The following is a 24,418-nucleotide window of genomic DNA, read 5'->3' as shown; positions in this document are numbered from 1 at the left end:
GGAAAATCTTTTATAGCCTGCATCAACAGAAACAAAACTAATTATGGTTTTATATTAGATGTTAGCAATGTTCCATTGCCAATATTCCATTATTTGATCAGTCCAAATAATGATTGAATTCACACATCAGGTTAACGACATAGTTTAATGTGAGATTATTGTCATGTGTGAACTCATTCACTGATTAAGAACAGAGTTGATGGTCAAACAAAATATGTAAACCTTACTATTGAATTTGCTTCAGTAAAACCTATTTAAAGAAACCAATATGTGCAAACCTACCTTAAAGCCAATCTCGGTTGTAATTTACAAGAGCTACCACTTTTTCATCTCTATGATGATTTTACAATTTCTGTTTTTCTCTTACATTTTAAAGAAAATACCATCAAGTACAGTTAAAAAAACTTTCCTCATCCAGAGGATCGTTCTAATCCCTTAAAGTTTTTGACTTGGAAAATCCAATCCTTTTTAGTTGAAAGCATGCATTTGTGAAACAATAGAAAGATAATTAGATTTTAATAATATGTTTGTTTTGTTTGCAGGATCTAGTTCAGGATTCAAATGGAAGGGCCCCAAATTAAACATAACAGGAGCGCACCATGTCATACAAGAAGGAGATACATTAAATCTCTTGTGCAGGTAAGTAGCTTGGCTGAGCTGACCTTTGCATTCGTCCGTTGGCTACTCTAATCTTAAATTTGGATGCAGGGTAACTTTAGGCTAGCCTAAGTAGACATTGGCTGAGGCACCAAGGGTTAAGGGGTGCTGACACTGTCCCTGCTTCAGAGGTGGTATCACCTCGGTTCACCCTGGTTCGGGGGAACCTGTAGTGGCGGCGGGAGGCTCCGCCCACCCACCCAGACATCATCATGGACGGTTCTGTGCATGTACAGAACCACCGTGTGAGAGCGAAGCACGCGCACACACACGCTCCCGGTTCCAAACCGGTAGCAAAGATAAGAGGAGACCATTACTGCTTCCAAATAATTCCAAAAACTCAAAGGGGGCTCTTGAAGGGAAATTTTTAATTTTTTTTTTTACAAAACCAATTTTTAAAAAGAAAAGTATATTGTATATATACTTCATACTCAATACTTTGTGCGTATAGCAAAACTGCCTTGCAGTCTTGTTTGACATAACCTTTATGGGTGTGTGACCCCCTCATGCCCTGTTTTGGGCCTAGTAGACCTCCCTAAAGCCTCCTGGGAGCAAAATGGTCTGTGGAGGGGGGGAGCGTGCCGCACACACACATTGTGTCCTATTTTGGGCCTAGTAGGCCTTCCTGCAGTACAATTATGACATTATTGATATATGTGTCCATGTGTAGGTGAGGGGGATCATATTAGTCTTGTTCCAACACTTAATCATCCTCTCAGTGGCCCTGATGGAAGGGATGTTTGTGTTGTGTTATTTATGATTTTGCAGAATGCAACAGGGAAGACCCCCCCAAAATAGCTAACTGTAATCAAAATGAAAGCTAGAAAGCTAATTCTAATTTCACCTTTTTCTTAACCTGGATTTGCAGTGGAGATGTGACCCATTCTTGGTTTCTGCCAAAAACTCTAAGTAGGAATGACAACCGGTTGAATACAATGACTTTTGCTTGTGGAAAGCACAACAAGCACTTCTGCAGCAGCCTGACTTTGAACAGAGCTCAAGCAACTGACACAGGATATTACAGCTGCAAATATCCATCCTCAAGTGAAGTAAAAAAGAAGACCGGCTCTAAAATATATGTATTTATTAATGGTAAGATCTGATTTTTTAAAAATAATGAATTGTACAGATTTGCTGCATTTTCACAATAGCTAAGGGGAAAAGACATACTTACCAAGTTTCAGCAGAATATTTTTCTTCTTCTTCAGAATAAAATTTCCAACAGGTTTAACTAACTTCTTTTTCAAAAACCTATCAAACTGCTTCCAAAATTCAGATAAGTCCCCCCCCCAATAATCATTAATTTTGTCACTGCAGTATTGGTGGCTCGCCTAGTTTAATCCTTATTCTCAGACAGTTTTAGTGCAAACAAAGTCTCACACCCATGTTATGACCTACTATAGCTAAATAACAGGCATCAAGTGCATTTATTTCATTAGAGTTTGTGGCTGTGTGGAGAGGATTTTCTTTTAAAACAAAGAATGGGGAATTGTTTTGATACCATTGTCCAAGATCAGTTTGGAAATGTGGAGCATTTGATTGCATCTTCCTCTTACAAAGTCTATTTAGCTGTCAAGTGTACATTTACAAATTACTTTGGAATCATGGAAACAAAAATTGTTAGGAAACCCAGTTGAAGCTCTTCTACACCATATCAGTTTTGGCCCTAAGTGTGCAAGGACAGAGTGAGCCAACATCTTCAGCTAGTTTCTCTGATGTTAGAGCAAATGGGTTTAATAAGGATTGGCAGATGGTCACATACCTCTTTCAGTAGACATACAATTGTGGTCCAGTAGATATACAATTGTGGTGTGCATCAAAATGCAATATTAAAATTATTCATTAGCCTTATCTGAAAGGAAGCAGACCAGAAATGTTTTAGAGTATGATTAAAGTATTATTTAAGTCATGTCCACAGTATGAAATACACAGTTGGTAATGTCCTTGCTAGGATAATGCTGTACATGTATTTCAACCAAAAGGTGTGAAATACCGAATTATTGCCAACAGAAAAAACACTGGAATGTCATGAAGCAATAATATGAATGTTCAGGAAATTAATGTTTTATTATTTAGTTTGTTGATACTTGACTCATATCCATTAATCAACTCTACTCTAGAAGAGAATCTTGATTATCTTCACCATGTGGCTTTTCCATAGTCATCAAAGCAAAGTAAAAGATACAGTCTTTACAAGATGCACAAAATTGTTACAAATACTTTCCTTCAATTGGTCTTAAAGAATTCCCATTGAGTATATAGACATATATAAATATATTGATTAGTATAAAATAAGCTTTTTTGAATGCCCATACTAGTGGTACATTATACAGTGATTACCAAATATCATTTACAATTTTATTTGGATATTATTAATGAATTTGTATTCCCAAAATGTATAAAACTTTGCATCATTTATATTTGTAACATCTCCTGGTATAAAGTCCTCTTGTGTGCAATATATATATTGCTAATTTGAATAGTTATTAACATTAAAGTTTTCCAGATTTATTTTTTAATTCATCTTAACTGTTTTATTTCTTTGATGCATAAATGTCCCAAATACAGCATTTTTTAAAAAAAAACTTTCTTCAGCCTATGAGCATTAGTAAAGTTAATTGTTCTCTCTCTCTGTGTGTGTGTGTATGTATGTGTATGTATGTGTGTGTGTGTGTGTGTATGTGTGTATATATATATATATATATATATATATATATATATATATATATATGTATATACACACACACACATACACACACACACACACACACACACACACACACACACACACATACAGTATTTGTGCTGATAAATAAATAAAGGGAGACTAGTATAGATCTATTTCAAGCTATTTAGCTCTCATCAGCTAGCCATACCCTTACTGGGATTTGAACCTGGGTATGGCTAGCTGATGAGAGCGAAATAGTTTGAAATAGATCTATACTAGTCTCCCTTTATTTATTTATCAGCACAAATACAACAAAATGTAACAAAAAGGCAACAGTAAAAATATTGGGTTTCTGCCTGGATGGTCTCTTGTGATGAGCCGAAGGACAGAGAATGGAAGTAGTGATCTTCCTCCCATATTTGGGCATACCGGGGGTTGTAAAAAAATAAAATAAAATAAAATAAAATAAAAAAATCTAATATATATATATGTATGTATGTATGTATGTATGTATGTATGTATGTATGTATGTATGAATGTATGTATATACATACATACATACATATATATATACATATACACATACAGTTGTATCTTTTATAAGATAGGAAGGTCTATTTGTTTTTTGTTTTTTTGAGAAATTGGGCTGAAAAAAGAAATTTTTGATACTAACATTCACACTTACTAATCTGAATGCTTAAATCCTATCCTTACAAATTCACAATTTTCAAATACATTGGAGGTGTGTGGAATGCTGACAATTGATCCTAGTGAAGGTTTTGCCTCTCAGAAGCAATCAAACTGGTTCAATTTAGTGATGTTCCTAACTGAAGCACATCTCCCCTCTCAATCAATCTATTGTTGTTGTGTTGAAGTCTGACGGTCTGAGCAAAGCAATACAGAACTCAGTAGATTTGAAGTAAAGGTTCCATTTTACTTGTTAGATTTATATCCTGGCTACTGCCGAGGAGCTCAAGCTCACATAAAGTACTGTCTTTGCCTATTTTCCCCCACAACAACTCCGTGAGAGGACAGGCTGAGGGAGTAAGTGGTACCAAAATACTTAAGTCAGTGTTTCTTCTCCTCATCAACTAATGACTGAATGGGGAAGTCTAGGAGTTGAAGTCTATCAACTTCAAGTTGATGAGTCTGGGAAACACTGATCCAGAGAGTTTCCATGGATGAAATGCACTAGGATCTGGTTGTCCTCCGTGCCTTAACCACTATACCATCTGTCCCTCTTTGCATTGCTTAGTAAAATGCTCTAAAGGAACATTTTACTCTGTTGCAATGAAACAGCCTTTAAAGATACGTGCACCTCTATGACTGATTAATGCTATTTTGCCACTTCTTAAAATGTCAGGTTTCTACCAGGGTGTTGAGAATTTGTTTAAATTTTCCCTTGAGGACATTTTGCAATTCATGGTAGAGATGAGGGTGTTTTTCTGTTCTACCTCTTTCTGTCACTGTAAAGCCCTCCTGCTCACTCCACTGGCTAATTGAAAAAGGTCAGTTCCCTCATGAAAGCTTCCACTGAGATTTAATTAAAGTGTGGGAAGGCTGAAGACTTCCGGAGGAATGACTGTACAGTGAAAACAGGACATTCACAGACATGTCTTGATTACCTCATAATTGTTGGAAAATTATTGTAATTTCCAGTTCCACTTGGAGTGTCTGGCTCACTCCAAGGCAATCTCTACCTCTAGATCAGTATAAGTGCATACATGATAGGGTATAAAGAATTAATTAAGGATGTGAAAGAGATTTTAATAATCATTTTATATTATTATTGTATTATAATATGTGCATTTAATATTGCAATATTAAGATATTTGTTATGGCTTTAGTCATTCCCAAATTCTTTATCCCAAGATACCAAACCTACAAATCTTGGTTCTAACAATGTTAATATTTTGCCAAAATATGTCATCAGTTTTTCATCAAGTATTTTGGAATCTAGTATCATAAGGCAAAGCACTAGAAAATTTTGGAAAATCACAGTAGATGATTTTCGGGTTAGGTTTTTTTTAATCCACACCCAGGCAGTTCCTATATTCAGATTAGAGCACTTATACATGACACTCAAAAATATAGTTTGATATTTACTTTTTCTACTAAGGTTTATGAGAGTTATAGCTTAAAATATTGAAAGGCAAAATCCAAACTTGTCTTAGATAGTAGGTGCATCTGAAAACCCATAAAATACCTAACTCAAAAGCACAGTTGTTTCAAATTCCTTCAACTTAAATTTCTTATATGGATCATGTGAGCGAATTCTTTGTAAATAAATAACATGCTTTAAACGGACATATAAATGAGGGGAAAATGATTAATTATAAGAACAATAAAGTACAAAAAAAACACCATTTGACCAAGAGATATTAGAGTGATTTAGCCTTGCAGCATCTATCAGTCTTGTTGTTAGCTGCGAAGTCATGTCCGACCCATCACAACCCCATGGACAACGTTCCTCCAGGTCTTCCTGTCCTCTATCATTCCTGGAGTCCATTTAAGCTCACTCCTACTGCTTCAGTGACTTCATCCAGCTACCTCATTCTCTGTTGTCCCCTTCTTCTTTGGCTCTCAATCTTTCCCAGCACTAGGTTCTTCTCCAGTGAGTCCTTCCTTCTCATTAGGTGGCCAAAGTATTTGAGTTTCACCTTCAGGATCTGGCCTTCTAAAGAGCAGTCAGGGTTGATCTCCTCTAGGACTGACCGGTTTGATTGCCTTGCAGTCCAAGGGACTCACAGGAGTCTTCTCCAGCATCATAGTTCAAAGGCCTCAATTCTATCAGTCTAGAAGCAGCAATTGTATCTGAAATTCTCCATGTATGGTCAGTGATGGTTACAGTAAGTCCAGTTCTGAGATAATTTCAGCCCTAAGTAACTTATGTTTATGTAATATGGACTTGATGCAGAAAGAGTCCCAGTGAAGTCTATGAGTTTATTTTAGAAAGAATGGTTCAAAATATTCTGAAATGGAATGTGTACTAAATGATGATTTTTTTTGCCTCGGTAGAAAGTTTGCTTCAGATGGAAATGGGATGGGTGAAAGTTCTAAAGTTCTAGGATTTACTTTCTTACACTGAACTTGTAACATGAACATTTTTATACGGTCACTTTTCTGAAAACACAATTTGGATTAAGTGGTTTTTTTTATGCCAAATATTCACTTGTTTGATATTGATTGTAGCATAAGTATGAATATTTTTTTATATTAAGAAAAATATATAAACCTTTTAATGGTAGAAAAAGTTTAAATGCCACCATAGGAAGTTCTTTTTTCTATCTATGTGATAGAAAAAAAGTATACCATTTCCCCCCCAAATAATCAACTTCATATTTTATCAGTTTCAATATATAATCAAATAAAGTAAATTATGCCAGGCTTTATTTACAGTGTCAGCTGTCATATAACTACATATACCAGCCCATATTAATGGAGATAAAATATGGCAGAGTTGCTGGTCGAGTGAAAAAAATTATGAGAATAGCCAAAAAGAGCCAGCAATAATACTGGAATTATTATTTCCTGGAAGACTACCTATTTAAAATTAAGATTGCGACTAAGCTTGGATTGTTTCCTATGGTGGCGATTGGTGTAGCTTTTCCAGCATTTTGGCAGGTTGCAGTATTTAGAAACGCAGAACAAATGTTTAGAAATGCAGAAACAGGATCTGGCAGGAGAAGAAGAATGTTCTCCTCGACTTAAACACTTAACACTTCCTGTAGATTGATCAATAGAGACAATGAACCAAATAAAAACAGAGAAGATTTATATATAAAAAAAAACAGTTGGCTAGGAAGAACAATCTAATTCAAAAGAGTTACTAGTGAATAAATGTACTCGTGAATGTTTTGAACCTATAACTGTAACGGTAGCCAAATTTATGAATCATGGTAAGCTGGAATGTGGTTTGGGGCTCAACGTGTTTTTGTGAAATGAGCCATTGTAATCTGTAAATTATAGTTAATGATTTAGTATTGTGTCCAGACCAAATACCAGCCCCGGAACTACCTGTAGTTGCACCACCAAATTTCAGCAGAGAAATTGCCAAACATAGATAGGAAATGCACAGTAACTTTACTGAAAGTTCTAAAATTGGTTTAACATTTTTTTTAAAGAGAAAAACAGAAAGAAGAATGAAAAGTAAAATTGGACAAAAACTTTGGCCACTGATAGGTCACCTTTGGCTTCCATCTCCCCAAAGATTTTTTTAAAAACATGCTGAGGAGACCTCGAGTGAATTGTGTCCCTGAAGATCCCTGAAGATTTGACCATATCTTATGTTTGATAGATAATTTGGATAACACTGTGACATTCACATAAAATATCTAAAAAGTAGACCTTTGTGTTTAAAAATATATATCTGATTTCTAAAGAGAAGGAAACCACACTGTGGAAGGTATACATTTGTTAATATTCTTCTAAAAAAAAAAGGCAAGGCTGTTTTGTAATCTACGACTGTCACCTTTGGTTGCAACCAGATCATGGACTTAATTCTTAGAATGAAAATGTTTTGTTTTTTTTGTGTCCTGGATCTCTTTCCTGTCATTTCTTCAGAAGATGACAGTGGCCCCCACTAGTACACTATGGGCAGCAACAACTGGTGACATAAAGTCTAGAGACTTGAGGCAGCTCTTCCTTGTACTTAAAATGGCCTGCAGGTTATACATACAGGAAACTGCTTTGCAACATTTGCTGTTTTTGGAAAATAGCTTTTAATTTCGTGACAAGGATGAATGAGCCTTAAGGGAGTAGTAACCAGCAACATTTCACTGGAGGTACAACATCTTGGTTGACCCGTTTTTATAACTGTAACTCCTGCAAAACAAAGCAGAATAGAAGGTTTTTTTAAAAAAAATGTCTGCTTTTTCCTTGGATGATATTAAAAAAGAAAATGTTAGGTTGTTTTGATACTTAAGGGATTCCCCCCCTTTCTCCTCTCATTTTAACCAGCATGCAATATTGTTCAATTCAAATTCATTTTTGAAACACTATATTTGATGTGCTTGAAGTCTTTCCACAATTTTTTGATGAATAAATTCAAGATGAATACATCAATAAGCCAGGAAAGGGTTTGCATTCCTAATAAAAACCTTTCTCCATTACTTTTGGTGGCTAATGCATGTAACCGAGATAAATTACTATATGGCATAATTAAGTGGCAAATGTAATTCATCTGGTTTTGTTTGTATTTGTTGGCATTTTCTTATGTCATTTACTGGGATCTTCTTCTCTTATTGCAGACACAAAAAACCCATTTATCAAGCTACATACAAATATACCAGAAACGATACATACAACTGATGGACAGGAGCTGGTCATCCCCTGCAGAGTTACAGCACCTGATATCCATGTGAAATTAAGAAAGGTAGACTTTTTTCAATTGTTTGCTAGATGTGTTACTCTTTATTTATTTAATTAAAATTGTTTGATTCAGATAAATTCAATTAATACATCAACCTTTGTTGGATGTGTTAGTATTCAGTTTAGATGAAGTCATTGGCATGTTTCAGCTTTCGCTTATGTTGCTCAGAGCGGATGGGAAATTTTCTAAAAGGCACTATAACAGCATTATAATGGTAAAAAACATCTGTAGTTAAGAGGCTAATTATTCATTTATTGCTGTAGAGAGGAAGTAACACCTGGGACAGAACTATGAAACACTTGCTCAGTCTATATTACATTTCATCCATAAATATATCCAGCAGTCTCTGTAGGCTTTTGCTAGTTTCATGAATGACATAATAGCATCACAACTGTGTGTCACAAGTTCTGATCATCGTAGGTGTGTTTGCATTGTCACAAGGCATGTAGAAAAGGGATGGGGGCTTGCATAATACAGTAACTTGGTTTGCATAACTGAAACACACATAAACCCGGTGTGTTAACTAGTTTGGTTACAAATCATGTGTTCTGATCTGCCTTTTGGTGATATTTTATATTTCTCTCTGATTGCCATTGGAGCGTCTTCCATCTCTCTGTTGTCTTGCATGTCTTGCATGGTGAAAAACTGCATTGCTGAATGTTCTTTGATTTGCTATGGGAACCTTGTGGTCTCTGAGGTGCCAACAAAGTAGACTCAGAGACTGGGTGCAGCTTGCACAGTCCCTGTTCCTTTCCTTGTAGTCCATAGCTAGTCAGTGCAGGCAAAGCAGCACTGTCAACGTTTTATTAACCTAAAATTTACAAAGACGCTGCTGAATGTGAAGGATGAGGGGGTGGCAGCAAATTGGATTTTTTTTGGATCTGTGCAAAAATGATTACGGCTGAGGACAGACAAATAGTCTTAAGGCACAGATTAAAAATTCAGTGGACTCTGGTATTGCTTTTTCCAACTAATATATTTTATTAAAAAGCACAAGAGCCAGTTTGGTTTAGTGGTATAGCAGTGTAGTTTCTGCTATGGAGAAATCGGGAGACTGAGTTCTGTTTCTGCTTTAGAAACAAAGGCCAGCTGAGAGACTTTGGGTCAGTCTTTCTGTCTCAGTCCTAAGGGGAAGGGAAGGACAAACCACTCTGAAAAACAATGCCATGAAAACTAGTTTCCAGGAGTCAAAAACCTATTGGAACATCCCCACCCCACCCTATCCACTTAAGCTTTCTTGATCTGGAGCTCATTTCATCAGATGCTTAGAGTAACTAGATAAAGGTAAGATATAAACTGGGTTGAACTAGGATGGGGTGAAGGGATTGAAGGACATATCAACTCCTCTCCTCTCCCCACTACCCACTTCATGCATCCAATGAAGTAAACTTTAGTTTGCAGAAGACTAAGCTCTTTAATATTATTACTATGAAAAGCTGCTGGCAGAAAGCCCCTTCTGGTTTTTTCAGTACCAAAACCCAACATAGGGCTGGTACAATGTCAACCATGTCACATTAATTTCCTCCATGTCAAAGTTTCTGGGAAACAGGGTATCCTAAGCAAAGCTATCTGGGGAATAAGGTACTTTGCTAAGTCAAGCTATCTGTCTCCCATGCTGTTGGTTGTGGATCTATCAGCCTAGGCTACCTATCCACAAAATGGGGAATTCTTTTACAACATGGCTGCTGATACTTTAGTATTCATACATTTTTTAAAATTATTACCTGCCAGGAGTCATGAGGATGAGATAGGCAGCTATACAAATCGAAATAAACAAATAATATAAAACGACAGTTTTGTTTGAGCAGGATGGAAAACATAAAACTCACACTACATTAGCAATCATGCAGGTAAAGTTCATCACTCACAAAATCATTACATTTTCATGTAGACTAATTTTTTAATTTATTCTTCTATTGCCTTTAAAAAAACAGCTGTCAAATTCCAACTGCTAAATATGTTCAAAAGAATATATCTGAATTTTTTAGCTTTTTTGCACAATTATATTTAAATAATTCAGTACTTTCTGCCCAATGTAGACTAATGTAAAGAAATAATAAATTTAGTCACAAAGGTTAAAAATTACTTGATTCAGTGTAAGCTGATAAATCAGGAAAGTATTTTAATATTCCTATGTTCCTTCTTTTTGCTCCAGGACTTGCCTACACTAATTGTTTTCAAGATGCAGTTATGTTTTATGTTAGTTCTTATTCTTAATAACAATACTATCAGTCCATATTATGCTTTAAAGAATAGTATAGTTGTATGGTTTGTTTTGCAAGCTTAGCAAGCTGTGCAACATCAGCTACTACAATTTCTAAACCATGGTTTATGTTGGGTTAAAAACCTGAAATTTTCTAGCTTATTTACAAGTCCCACATACATGATAAAATGACCCAGAATGTGTATTATTTACAACATGAATTTGAAGTAAATTGATTCATTTCAGATAATTTTTCCAGAGCCATATATCAATGGCACATCATTTTATAACATTTCTCTTGTAACATGAAATTGTAACATGAATTTCATTTCACATGTTTTCCCACTATTCCACTAATATGTAATAAAATGTAATAAAAAAGAATAGAATAGAATAAACAGAGTTGGAAGGGACCTTGGAGGTCTTCTAGTCCAACCCCTGCTTAGGCAGGAAACACTATACACTTCCAGTTCTTAGATCATATTATCTATTTCAAATTTTAGCAAGAGTTTATACATTTTAGCAATTTCATTTTCATTGTTTGTACATCCAATTCAACATGAAATTCTATCTTCTGCTGTTCAGTAGATTTAAATTATCTACTTTAAATCTTTCCCTTAACTGTGCATACAAAAATCATAAAAACTAAATTCTTCTTCAGCCGGTCACTGCCATGGTTTCTGTTATGTTGCCAGCAAAGGCATCACAAAATACTTAACTCTTTTATTCCTTTGCTTTTTGTAAGTAACGCATAAACCTACTGAATGTCAGGCAGAATCTCCTGAATCAATGGGCACACTGCTTATTGTTGGCATCTACATATGCAATGATAAATCAGTTCAAAGAACAAAAGAGACATATTTCTATTTGGCAGCAGGAACCACAATAATCTCCAGCATTCAAGGCCCTCAAGAATCTCAGCCAGCAGGTTATAAAATAACAGGCAATGTGTGTATTGTAAGGCACACTCCTCGCATTATTTCAATAGTTATTATGGCTTCCTAGCAGATTCCGCAAAGATAAAGGAGTATATGCTACTGTGATATGAGCTGTGACTGCTGTTCATTCCGTTAGAACATATCATTGTCTAAGCAAATGGCAGAAAGTGAAGGGAGGGCCCTTCCTGTGCAGTTCAGTCCATGTAACCCATGATAATAGAATCCAGATAGAAGGCAGGCTGATAGTCTGAAGCATCTGTCAGTCTGTGAAGGAGATGTGAGGGGAGTTGGGCTGAGAGAAAGGGACCGGCCCGAAATCTTCCAGCTGGCTTTCATGGCTTAGGTGGACTCACAGCCTCCTAGTTTCTACCAGCACCTTAATCCAGGGGTGGGCTTCAAAAATTTCAGCAACGGGTTCTCTGCCTGGTTGCTGGGTAGGTGTGGCCATGGTTGGCAAGGCCTAGTCAGACTCCTGCACCACGGCGGAGGGGGGCATTTTCACCCTCCCCAAGCTCCGGAGGCTTTCCTTGAGTCTTTGGCAGGGTGAAAAATGCCTTCCCTGTTTCCAACCTTCTGGAACTTCTGGGAGGTCCATTTTTCCACCCTCCCCGAGCCTCCCTATGGGGCTTGAGCTTGCCTCGCATCCAAAACAGGCTGCATGGAGACTTCTGGGAGGGGAGGGGTGGGTGGGGCCAGCCAGGAGTGAGATTTGGAGGTTCTCCAAACCGGCCATAACATTAGCTACAGGTTCTCCTGAACCTGGTCGAACCTGTAGCAACCCACCCCTGCCTTAACCACTAGATCAAAGTAAATTCTAAAGAGCAAATGTTTCATTCTGAAGGGCAGCAATACTTCAGCTAACCTGACCAACTGCTAATCTTGTCAACCAAAAAAACCCCCAAGGATTAGGAATTTCTAAATGGAATTCTGTATCTTAAAAGTCACAAAAAATGATGATTTGTATATGTTCATGCAATATTGGACGGCTTCGTGATCCCATCAGTGTGATGTTGCATGCTAAACTAGTACTTGATGCCAGAATCCTTAACTCAGTTTTGCGTATTGCTGAAAAAGTGTTCCTCTTTCAGACAAACTACATTTTATCCTGATCAGATCTTTATGTAGAATTGGAAATGACTGATATTGAAGTTATGGTGTGATAATGTTTTAAACAATACCAGACAAAGGGATTCTCCTGATTCCCCCACCCCTCCCAACAATCAGTTCTCATTCAGTTTAATGGAAGAGAATGTCCTTTCAAAATATATTTCAAAGGCAAACAGAATTGTGAAGAAGCTAATGGGATGTCTATGGAGATTATCAGTCATCTACATCATGATTGTCCCAAAGGCACTCTTTCTGAGAGTTGTTGTGGCCACTTGGAGGTTTATCTGTGATGGTTCCACACCCATTTGCACTATTGAGGTGAAACCTGAGGGCACAGATAAAACTCTAAGTGGCCTCAATGATTCTCCAAAAGAGTGCTAATGATCAGATGATTGCAAGGAATATAAATCCTTCCCCCACCATTCAGTCAGAACTGAAGAAGCTTCTTGGATGAGAAGCGAAACATCTTCAAGGAAAAACAAGAAAGTCCCGTTACCTTTTGAAAAAGCACGTTTGGGAAAACTAATGGGATGGAGTAGTGCTCTTGTACTTATTTAATAATAATGCACAGAAGCAGAGAGAAAAAAAGATTGTGTAAAGGACAAGGATTAGCAACCCCTTCTGGAGGGAATGCATCTCAGGGTCAGAAAAACAAAATTGTTTGTGGACATGCAGTGTTAGTTCAGGGTGGATTCGTATGTCCATTACACAATCCCTCCAGACTCCTGAGCTTCCTACGCACTGATTTCCACAGCACCATGAAATGCCTCACTTTTTCAATAGCTATGCTACTCTCATAACTATGGGGGAGTTTTGCTTCTGAGAAATGGTTGGAGATAACTTTTCTCACAATTGCTTTGAACACATTTTTGGGCTAGCATGCTGGCAGTTTTTGCCATTGAGTTCTCTAAGCAGATGGGCTGAATTTCAAATGTATCTAATGCTGCATTCATAGATTGTGGTTTGTATGTGGAACAATATGTATGGCACATATGTATATGTGTGCACACTCATACTCTCTCACACACACACTGATAACCCATCGTTGCCTGGGTATTTATTTATGCTAATGTATTAGACAGGAAAAGGAATGAATTATATCTATAGTGTCAAGTCAAAGTAATGCTGGAACACACAGACACACACAGACACACACACACATCGAGGGTGTTAGGGGAGGTTTACCCCCCCCCCCACAGTATTTGTTTCCAGAGAGTACCAAGTTTGGTTGAAATTGCTCGAGGCATTCCAGAGTTATGCTAGAACCGGGGGTGGGTTCCGGCAGGAACTACTGCCGGTTTGCTCGCGGGTGTGCTTCATGTTTTGTGCATGCATAGAAGCGAAAAACAAGATGGTGGCACCATAGGCACTGCCTGGAGAACCGATTCGGGGGCGTGGCAGGCCTGGGTCGCTGCTGGTTCCAGCGACCCAGGCCACCAAACCACTACTAATTTGGCCAAACTGATCCGAACCAGTAGGAACCCACAACTGGCTAAAACACACACACACACACACACACACACACACACAGCCATTTATATACACACGAGTTTGATCATCATGAATGTGGGCATATGATGGAAGATACTGATTTTATTTTGTTTTGTAGCTTTGGAACATTTAGAAACCAACATAGACAATTTAGAAAAAAAACAAGAAAAAAAAGGCAGTGTATGACTTTTGGAATTCTTTCTAGCCCTTTTACATTTTCTTCTGTGTGATAGAATAAAGTGTTGCATACACTTTATGTTTCTTCTTGTGTTACAAGGACAGGGCAACCTGAATATTATATACGCTGGCTCAACAGTTCATGAGGGGAAAATTTAGAACGGTGTTTCTCAACCTTATCAACTCTAAAATGGGTGCACTTCAATTCCCAGAATTCTCCAGCCAGCTGAGGAATTCTGGGAGTTAGTCTGCACATCTTTAAAGTTGCCAAAGGTGAAAAACAGGGGTTTAGAATAAAACAACCTGCAGTACTGCATGCTGCTATCCAGCTACCTCACCCAGAGCATTGTACTGGGTGGGTGGGTGGGATCTAGAAGGGATTTTTCTCTCCACAACTTCCAGCCTGATCTAGACTCTTTTGATCTTTCTTTTGCCAGCTTGTCTCCAATGCTGAATGTGATACTGTTTTGTTCAGTTTTCAGAGATTATCCATGTTGGTGGGCTAATATACCGAGATGACAGAGTCTTGGCCCCTCTACATAAGTTGTTTCTTCTATTTGTTTGGAAAGAACAAAAAATCGTAGACATATTTGTGGTGTTGTCCCATCTCACTCCCTTATTGCATCTCCCTTCCCACAGGGCCATTAAGTGCAGCCCTTGACCACTAAAATATGTACTGCTGCTATGTTTTATTTTAAGTATGGTCAAATGTTTCTAATCTAATTGGAGTCATCACTGAGTTTTTGCAGCGTGGCTCTAATCTTACAGATGTGGCTAATATGTATCCCACTTAGAAATTTGCCTTTCAAATTTTAAAAAAACCCATTTTGGCCCAAACACCCATGTTTGTTTTGTCTTTCTTGGAAATGTCTGACATTGCATTAAGGAATATCTCAACACCTGACTCAGAAGCAAATTTGCCATTATGTACAGTATACGCTGTGTTTGCTAAGAGAAAGGGAAACCACTTCTTACTAAATACTTAACACAATCCATATTTGTCAATAGGAAATTAAGAGCAGGGCAATTTTGCTTGGAAAGTCCCATGGGCTTTTGCACCATGACGAATAACAAAATTTGGTGTGGTGGAACATGAAATAGTCAATTTTTAAACCAAGATTTTCCTGTACTAAGAGACCAACAGGTTTTCAGAAATCTTCTGTGTCATACTTCGGTGATTTAGACCATAGCAATATGATTGTCCCTGCCAACTTCAAACATCCACGTAAATAATTTCAAGATGCAGTTCCCAAGTCATTCTCATCATCCATGGCCCCAAATGGGTTGATTGTGGCTTTTCATCATTGCTTTGTCCATGCTAGTCAACATCTTCAAACCAGTCACCCAATTTATATCTGCTTCTATCCAGAGTTCTCTCTCTCTCTCTCTCTCTCTCTCTCTCTCTCTCTCTCTCTCTCTCTCTCTCTCTCTCTCTGTGTGTGTGTGTGTGTGTGTGTAACAAACAGAAAAGATCTTCGATTTATCTGGCACTGTTCTATCAAGCTCTATTAATTGCATTAATTAATTAATCTATTAATTGAATTACCTCAACAAATCCAGTCTGGCAAATCAGCAAACTTGTGTTTTGGATTTTTCTCTAAGCTGGGGTGGATGAAGTGAAGCTGTATGAAGGAACAAAGTTCAGGTTCCAGATGTCCCCACTCAAGTGCACTTTTCATAAACTTCAGAAATGCAGATATGTGCAATAGATGAGGCATGCTCTATAATTCCCTGAGGTTCTTTGTAAGAAAATAGTGAGGGGAATAATGCATTAATTTTGTTTTAGATACCTGGAGAAAACATTGTTCCTGATGGGGAAACAGTTATCTGGGACAACACAAAAGGCTTCATCATTCCAAAAGCAACTTATAAATTCATAGGGCTACTTAGCTGTGAAACAACTGTTGAGGGCCATGAATATAGCACCAAATACCTGACATATAGGCTAAGTGAGTATTTTTCTATACTTCTCATTTTTTCTTTCTATATGTTTAACTAAGCAACCATCCAGTTCATTTTGCTTTTCTTTTTTTCTTTTTTCTTTTGGTGTTACATAGACAATAAAATCATTAGTGTCCAGGTGAATGACTCAAAAGCAGTGAAGTTATTCAAAGGACAAAGTCTTGTTCTCAACTGTAGTATCACTGCAGCCTGGAACACCAGAGTGCAAATCACATGGACTTATCCTGGCGAGGTGTGTACTTTCCCCTTTTTAAAATACTAATGAGCAGCCCTAATAAAAATGTTAACTAAATAAATGTACTGTTTTGTTGTTCTTCTGCTGGATTTTGTTGTACAATTCATTTTTTCCCCATGTTGTGTTAGAAAACATACTTTCATATTGCATCTTTGAATGAGCAAGACTACATAATATAGTTGCGTAAATTCACTGTGCATATTTCATAATAACAAATTTATTTTTAAAAGTTTCAAACTTGGAAATTTCTTAGATGACGTGATTAAGTAATACTTACACAATGACAAAGAGTTTTATTTTATAATAGACTTCCTCAAAGTAGGCTTCCAACTCAGCTTCAGAAAGAAACTAGTTAATTGGTTCAAAATTTCAGTTGGCCTCTTCACAAATCACTTCATCAATGATAAAACATGGTTATTGCATTTTTCTTCACCACATTTTAGCATATTCAGCCATGTACAAATAGGTCCCAGATTTCCAAAGAAAGTTTGTCAATTTGCCATTGGTTCTTAATAAGGTTAATATATGGGAAAATTGAAACCTACTTGAGGTTTGGCCTAGTCAACCAATATTTAAGAGTATATTATAAAAGGTCCACTAATCATTTCCCTTTTCTGAGAGAATTCCCACTTTCCATTTGCATACATACTGTATACAGTATTACTGGCAGATCTCTCATTTTTCTTGGTTCTACACATTTTTGAGTGAACCACATAAGTCTTAATACAGAACACAATCCAAAATAATTTGCCTGATTACTTGGTGAAGGATGGTTAATAACTTTTAGCATACAAATTTGCCTCAAAAGATATAAATAATACATACATACATACATACATACATACATACATACATACATACATACATACGCTATATAATGTGCTATATAATATATGCATTCCTATGTTCATAGAAAATTTGGTCTACAGTGGTTTACAGAGTCAGCATATAGATTCTAGATTATCTTCAGTTCCTGCTTTCCAATACAGTGTTTTTATGACCATATATCTAAAACTGAATTAAAAAAGCATAATAAAGTTACATGTTGAATTGCGATCACTGTATAAATTCCAAATAACAATTGTTGATGGTAATAAGACCTGTCTTCCTTTTTTCTCTTATCTAGGCAAGCAAAAGAGCTACCATTAGTAGAAGCATTCACCAAAGAAAAGATGAGCCCAACCTATTCTATAGCATCCTTGTTGTTGATAAAGTCCATGATATAGATAAAGGCCAATACATCTGCAATGTTAAGAGCGGACCGTCATTCAAATCAGATAGCGTAAATGTTTTTATTTATGGTAAGACACAATTTGTGTATATTAATGACAGACATGTCAATAATATATGTCCAAATGTCAAGGTTCTGACTGATGAACCCAACCAAAGCAAACACGATCGAGATGATCCAATCTCTTTATTCAAAGAGTACATGATTTCGGCACGTTTGAAGACAAAATCAGATCTAGAGCTTTCCCTTGCTAACTCCTATAGTTACAGTTCAGATTCTACCACCACCCCTCCCCCCATTAACTCAGGTCACATTGTCCAATATGGTCTCCATATATTGTTGCGGGAAAGTCTTTTTTGGCTTCTGTAAACAGCTGCCAAAATGTCTTTGGTTCTCACATCAACATCTTGATGTCTGGCCATTTTCTATGTCCCACTCCCTCCCCCACAAAGTTTGTTGGCAAGCTGAGATGCAATAATAGTTGCAACAGCAAAAGTATTTTGAATCTTGATACCAAAGGCAAGATTGCAGCCTAGAGGTTAGATGAGACCATTGTTATGATTTTGTGCTTTTTACAATGGTTTGTCCATGTGATACTCAGTTGGAACTCAGAAGAGCTCTGATTTTATTGGATGACTAGTAAGGGCATCTTTGAAGACTTCTTATGTTGTTCTTTAAAAGAGACACAATGGCTCAGTGGCTAAGATGCTGGTCAATCAGAAAGATCGCCAGTTTCGCGGTTCGAATCCCTAGTGCTGTGTAACGGAGTGAGCTGCTGTTACTTGTCCCAGCTTCTGCCAACCTAGCAGTTCAAAAGCATGTAAAAATGCAAGTAGAAAAATAGGACCCACCTTTGATGGGAAGGTAACAGCGTTCCGTGCATCTTTGGTGTTTAGTTTTGTTGGCCATATGACTACGGAGACGTCTTTGGACAGTGCTGGTTCTTCGGCTTTGAAACAGAGATGAGCACTGCACCTAGAGTCAGAAACAACTAGCATCTATGTGCAAGGGAAACCTTTACCTTTATGTTGTTCTTTACATGAAAAAATATTTCTACTGATATTGACAATCCCTCATATACCGTAGTCTTTCGTGTACAAATCATATTGCTTATGTCATGCTTGAAGTATTCTTAAAACATGATTTCCCCCCTCTTTTTTCTTGTCTTTAAAGATAAAGCATTTATCACTTTGCAACATGGACAAAAAAACATGCTGGATGTTGTGTCTGGCAAGAAGTCCTATCGACTTTCTATGAAAGTGAAAGCATTTCCTACACCAGAGGTTGTATGGTAGGATTACAGTTACTTCTACCTAGAGAAAGAAGCCATTTATTTGACAAGATAACCTATTTCCCTACCTCTAAGTAAATAAATAAATAATAAATAAATAAAGATGTCCTGAAATATACTTGAAATATCTGCTTTAATTTTCACTATTTACGAATCTGTGAGATGACTATGTTTCTTTCTATTGAGATTAATGTCTTGCAGTAAATGGAATTTGGCATATTTGATCAGAGTGCATACTACGGTATTCTGTCAGATATTTAATATTCAAGAAATAAATATTATAAATTAATTTTTAACAGATCCATTTTCAAATTGGATTGATAGTTTAATCTTGTATTTAAACTCTTCATGAAGATGAAAATGTTGTTGGAAGATTTTGAAGAAGAAAAATACTGCCAAGAAAAAGTGCCTATTTTTTTTTTAGAGAGTGACTTGTGCATTAGACAGGAGTGCACAATTTTTATTGGGTCAAGAACTACACTAACGTTTGAATAGTATATTGGAAGTCACATTGCATGCAAGTTTGGAACTATGTAAAATATTTTTAAAATATGTGTGCAGTGGGACAGAATATGGAGAAAGAATGAAAAATAATTATTTTTTAAGTACTAATAATTAAAATATTTATTTCTTACACATACAATACTCACAAAGAAACCTTTCCTATAGAAGAAATGGGATAGCTGTAGTGTGTGGGTTTGTTGTTGATATGCAACAGCCTGCAGAGATATGAAGGGAACATGCTCAATTCCTTTATGAGTTACATTGTGAGACCAAAGTCACAGGGTGTATATCTATCATTTAAATAAGAATGACATATTCTTGGACAGTATATAACTTTCAGGATATCTACATTTAATAACCATTATAAGGTTAAATTGGGGAGGTTCAAAGGATGGAGTTTTAATAAAGAGGAAACCAAACCAAACACTTAAGAAGTTTTACTTCCAGTTTCTACTACTGATCATCAAATAACCATACAAAGACTATAGCGGAGGAGATACAAGCACAGTCATTTGACTGTTATTGTTCTCAAGCAACTGACAGTCAATATAATGGTTCTGCAGATAGTCAGAGGCAGCATTATCATTATTTAAAGTAAAGCTAACACAGGTTGCAAGTTGGGAATATAATAGAAGTGTAGCAAACCAACTTTTGTTTTTATGACCAGAGATTGGAAGAGGATTTTCTGTTAGATATATGAAGATAACTTGGCTTTGGATAGTATACACATTGACTTGGTTGAATGGGAGGCATAGTTTCTGCTTTGCCTCTAACAGGAAAATAACTTGTACCTCATTATATTTTATCATAAGGCTTATTTTCCTCCCACACAATTCAACAGACATATGAAAACTCATAAATGTAATATAGAATTGAATTCTAAGTTTTGGGAGTGGCATTTTCGAGCCGACGTGGCGCATGGTTAAATGCAGCACTGCAGGCTACTTCAGCTGACTGCAGTTCTGCAGTTCGGCTGTTCAAATCTCACCGGCTCAGGGTTGACTCAGCCTTCCATCCTTCCGAGGTGGGTAAAATGAGGACCCAGATTGTTGTTGGGGGCAATATGCTGACTCTGTAAACCGCTTAGAGAGGGCTGAAAGCCCTATGAAGCAGTATATAAGTCTAACTGCTATTTTGACTCTTCATAATAAAGTATGAACATTTTAAAGGGTATGTGCTTTCCAGTGAGAAAGTAAGTATATGTGCATGTGTGTGTGTGTGTGTGTGTGTGTGTACGTAGATATACATACACACACACACACATATATATATATATATATTGGCAGTTTGAATCACTAAGTGCCACGTAATGGAGTGAGTTCCTGTTACTTGTCCCAGCATCTGCCAACTTAGCAGTTCAAAAGCATGTAAAAATGCAAGTAGAAAAATAGAAACCATCATTGGTGGGAAAGTAACAGTGTTTCGTGTGCCTTAGGCATTTAGTCATGCTGGCTACATGACCACCGAGACGTCTTTGTTCAGCGCTGGCTCTTTGGCTTTGAAACTGAGATTAGCACCACTCCCTAGAGTCAGGAACGAGTAGCACATATGTGCGAGAGGAACCTTTACCTTTGTAATTCTGAGATGCCTATTAAGTTATATAAATTATATTTGCAGTAATTGAAATGGTAAATTCTTATGTTCTTTGGTTTAGATCCATTCATTAGCAAGATAAAATGGGTGTTACTCCCTTGTGATACGACAGGAACTTCCTCCCTTTTCCCTGTCAGTGAGAAAATTGGCCCACGTGTTTCTCTGTGTGTAGTGAGTTTCCCATAATACTTATTTTAACCTTCATTGCATTAGTAAATATTTAGGTTCACATTTAGAAGTGCCCACATTTTGGGTCTAATATAGCCCTTTATCAACATGCAGTTTTGGATAAGTGATAGCAGGATAACAGTAGCCACACTAAATGAACAAGTTTCAACAATAGCTCGCCTACTGTCTGCTTGTTGATTTTTTCCCCCCTTCCTGGCAAGGGTGTGCCAATGACGGTAATTGTCTAGGCAGGCACAAAGCACTGAACATGACCATAATTCATTCAGAACAATAAAAAATAGTCAATTAAAATGCAAATGTAACAGTTATAACCATGTCTCTTGTCTGAGTTCTGGAGAGAAAAATTACATTTACGAGAAAAAGTATAAATGCAGTATCAGATGAATATTCTGCCCATAGACATTTATACAGTTTAAAAAACGTTCTGAATCAGTCTTCCATGTTTTGTCCTTCTTTTGTTTTTTGTGGAGGTCACAAACTTTCTGGTTTTATTGCACTGCATGACTCCACCTGCCTACGCTTTTACTTGTTTCCTGCTCAGATGATCAGCAATGGCTCTGAATCATTGCGTTAAAATAATCAGTTACTTTACTTAAAGGGCCCTTGATCGTAAGGCAGTGCAGAATGAATGTATGTCAGTGCACAGAGGGAGACAGGAAGGCAAATTTGCTTATGTTGCTCTTCAGTCTCTAAGTCATGTCTGACCCTTCATGACCCCATAGCCCCCATGGACCACAGCAATGCTGGTCCCTCCTGTTCTCCGCTGTCTCCTGCAGTTTGCCCAAATTCAGCTTCATTGCTTTGATGACACTGCCTGAAGGCAAAATGTCAAACACTTGCACATTCATTCACACCTACCTGTAAAATATCAAGTTCTTATATTAGGTTTTTTTATACAAATAAAATCATATTTTTGTTTTTGTATCTTGTACTCGAGATCCCTTAATATATGGCTTCTTCTTATGCTAATGACAACTTTAAAATTATGTGACAATCACTTAAAGCATAGTATTTGCATTTAAGGGAATTTCTCTAATTTATTGATTTATATATTACTAGCCAATAACCCGGTTTTGCAAGGGTATTTATTTATAGGGGGAAAATGTCCGGACCAAATCTAATTTCTAATGTTGGATTTTCCCCCTTATCAGAGGGAGCCCCCTTGTGGAGTACTGTGAAGCCGTTACCATGGCAACTCCACTGCGCTGTACAGTAGAAGCCAGTATGGCAGTACGGCACAACAGTCTGTATCTGAACAGAACACACACCTCGAGGGGTGTTAGGGGTGTCTTACCCCCACAGTATTTTTCTCTAGAGAGTACCTGTGTACCAAGTTTGGTTGAAATTGCTTGAGGCATTCCAGAGTTATGCTGGAAAATACACACACACACACACACACACACACACACACACACACACACAGATAAGTTGTTTAGATAGATAGATAGATAGATAGATAGATAGATAGATAGATAGATAGATAGATAGATAGATAGATAGATAGATGATAGATAGATAGATTTCAACAAAGACTTCCTTTGCATCTTTTTCTCTATTAGGGCTATGGCATGATCTTAGCACGATGAGAAAATACTAGGCCTAGGAGGTTTGGAAGTTGCAACAGCAGGTTGTCATCCATGAGGTTACCAGTAATTAAGTTTGTCTCAAACATTTTAGAAGCTAGTGGTCTACTGGTTAATGAAGGTGCATTTCATACACCTTAGAAGTACACACAAATTTATGAGGTGATGACAATATTTCTCTGAATCTAGTTTGCTTAGAGTATCAAGGCAGTTAAGTCATGTTGTTGGCCTTATTGCTGAAGTATTATTAGAGGTTAATGTCCTGGACAGATGTGCTCTTAAAAAGTGACATAGAGAGGAAGAATTACCCCGACCCCCACCACTCCTCCATCACAGTAAGATGTCTTATAATTTGGCCCAAACAGGGGAATGTGTGTTTTCTGCAAACCCATTGTTTTTCTACACATTTCATACAACTTCTATACTTCTAATTGACCTGCGATTTTCTGAGGTCATGAACATATTATTTAAGGAGTGTTTTTGTATTGCTTGCCTGTGAAACAATGGTATCAATTTTGATCTCAATTTTGCTTTTGTTTTCATTCAAATCATTCTGAATGGCAGGGGCTATTCCTGAATTCATTAGCGTTTCACAAAAGCATTGCTACAAGACTGATTAGGAAAACAGTTCCTTACATGCATGCGTGGCATGAGTTCACCATACTTGCAGCCAAATTTAATGTGTGCTCTAAGGCTTGGATTTCCACCTTTGAAACAATCGCATTTCTAAATAAAAAATAGAAGCTGGAAAAGAGTTGGATGCAGGCCCACACCTTGGGAATGCTATTTGGCCTCACTGACTTGTCATTGGATTTAAAGGAGGCAGCTGTTATGAGGAGTGCATTTGCTTAATCACGGCTAGTGGTTTGCTGTGCCTTTTCCTGACCTAATTCAATTTGGAAATTGCCTCTTACCTTCTCGATTACCACCATTTATTCTTCCAAGAACCAGTCTGAAAAAAATTCTTGCTGTTGGTGGAAAAAAAACTGGCTTTATTGGAAGATGATCATGTGATTCTTCTACTGAAGGACCAGCATTAGTTGCCAATTTTCTATCTGACAATTTAACATCTTAAATGACTTAAAACTTGACAATTTCACTGTTACTAGCCTGCTTATCTTTTAAAATTGCCAGGAAAAGTTCTGTGTTCCAGTGGTAGGATTCAAATAATTTAACAACCGGTTCTCTGTCCTAATGACCATCTGGGTAGGTGGGGCT

At 37.1% G+C, this 24,418-nt stretch overlaps 1 protein-coding gene across 1 annotated transcript in view; it reads left to right on the top strand.

Moving 5' to 3' along the window:
- Window positions 1-24,418, top strand: part of FLT1 (fms related receptor tyrosine kinase 1) — a 132,420-nt gene that overhangs the window by 15,126 nt on the left and 92,876 nt on the right. Inside the window, exons 2-8 of the mRNA XM_087721249.1 lie at window positions 543-639; window positions 1,526-1,749; window positions 8,575-8,699; window positions 16,399-16,561; window positions 16,670-16,806; window positions 17,936-18,110; window positions 19,214-19,331. Coding sequence (XP_087577375.1) covers window positions 543-639; window positions 1,526-1,749; window positions 8,575-8,699; window positions 16,399-16,561; window positions 16,670-16,806; window positions 17,936-18,110; window positions 19,214-19,331 — 1,039 coding nt within the window. The remainder of the gene's footprint in view (window positions 1-542; window positions 640-1,525; window positions 1,750-8,574; window positions 8,700-16,398; window positions 16,562-16,669; window positions 16,807-17,935; window positions 18,111-19,213; window positions 19,332-24,418) is intronic.

Source organism: Thamnophis sirtalis, unplaced genomic scaffold (genome assembly GCF_051295495.1).
Source record: "Thamnophis sirtalis isolate CommonGarterSnake01/CBP01778 unplaced genomic scaffold, rThaSir2_p1.2 scaffold_8, whole genome shotgun sequence".
Lineage (NCBI taxonomy): Eukaryota > Metazoa > Chordata > Lepidosauria > Squamata > Natricidae > Thamnophis > Thamnophis sirtalis.
This window is presented reverse-complemented; position numbering and strand designations above follow the sequence as displayed.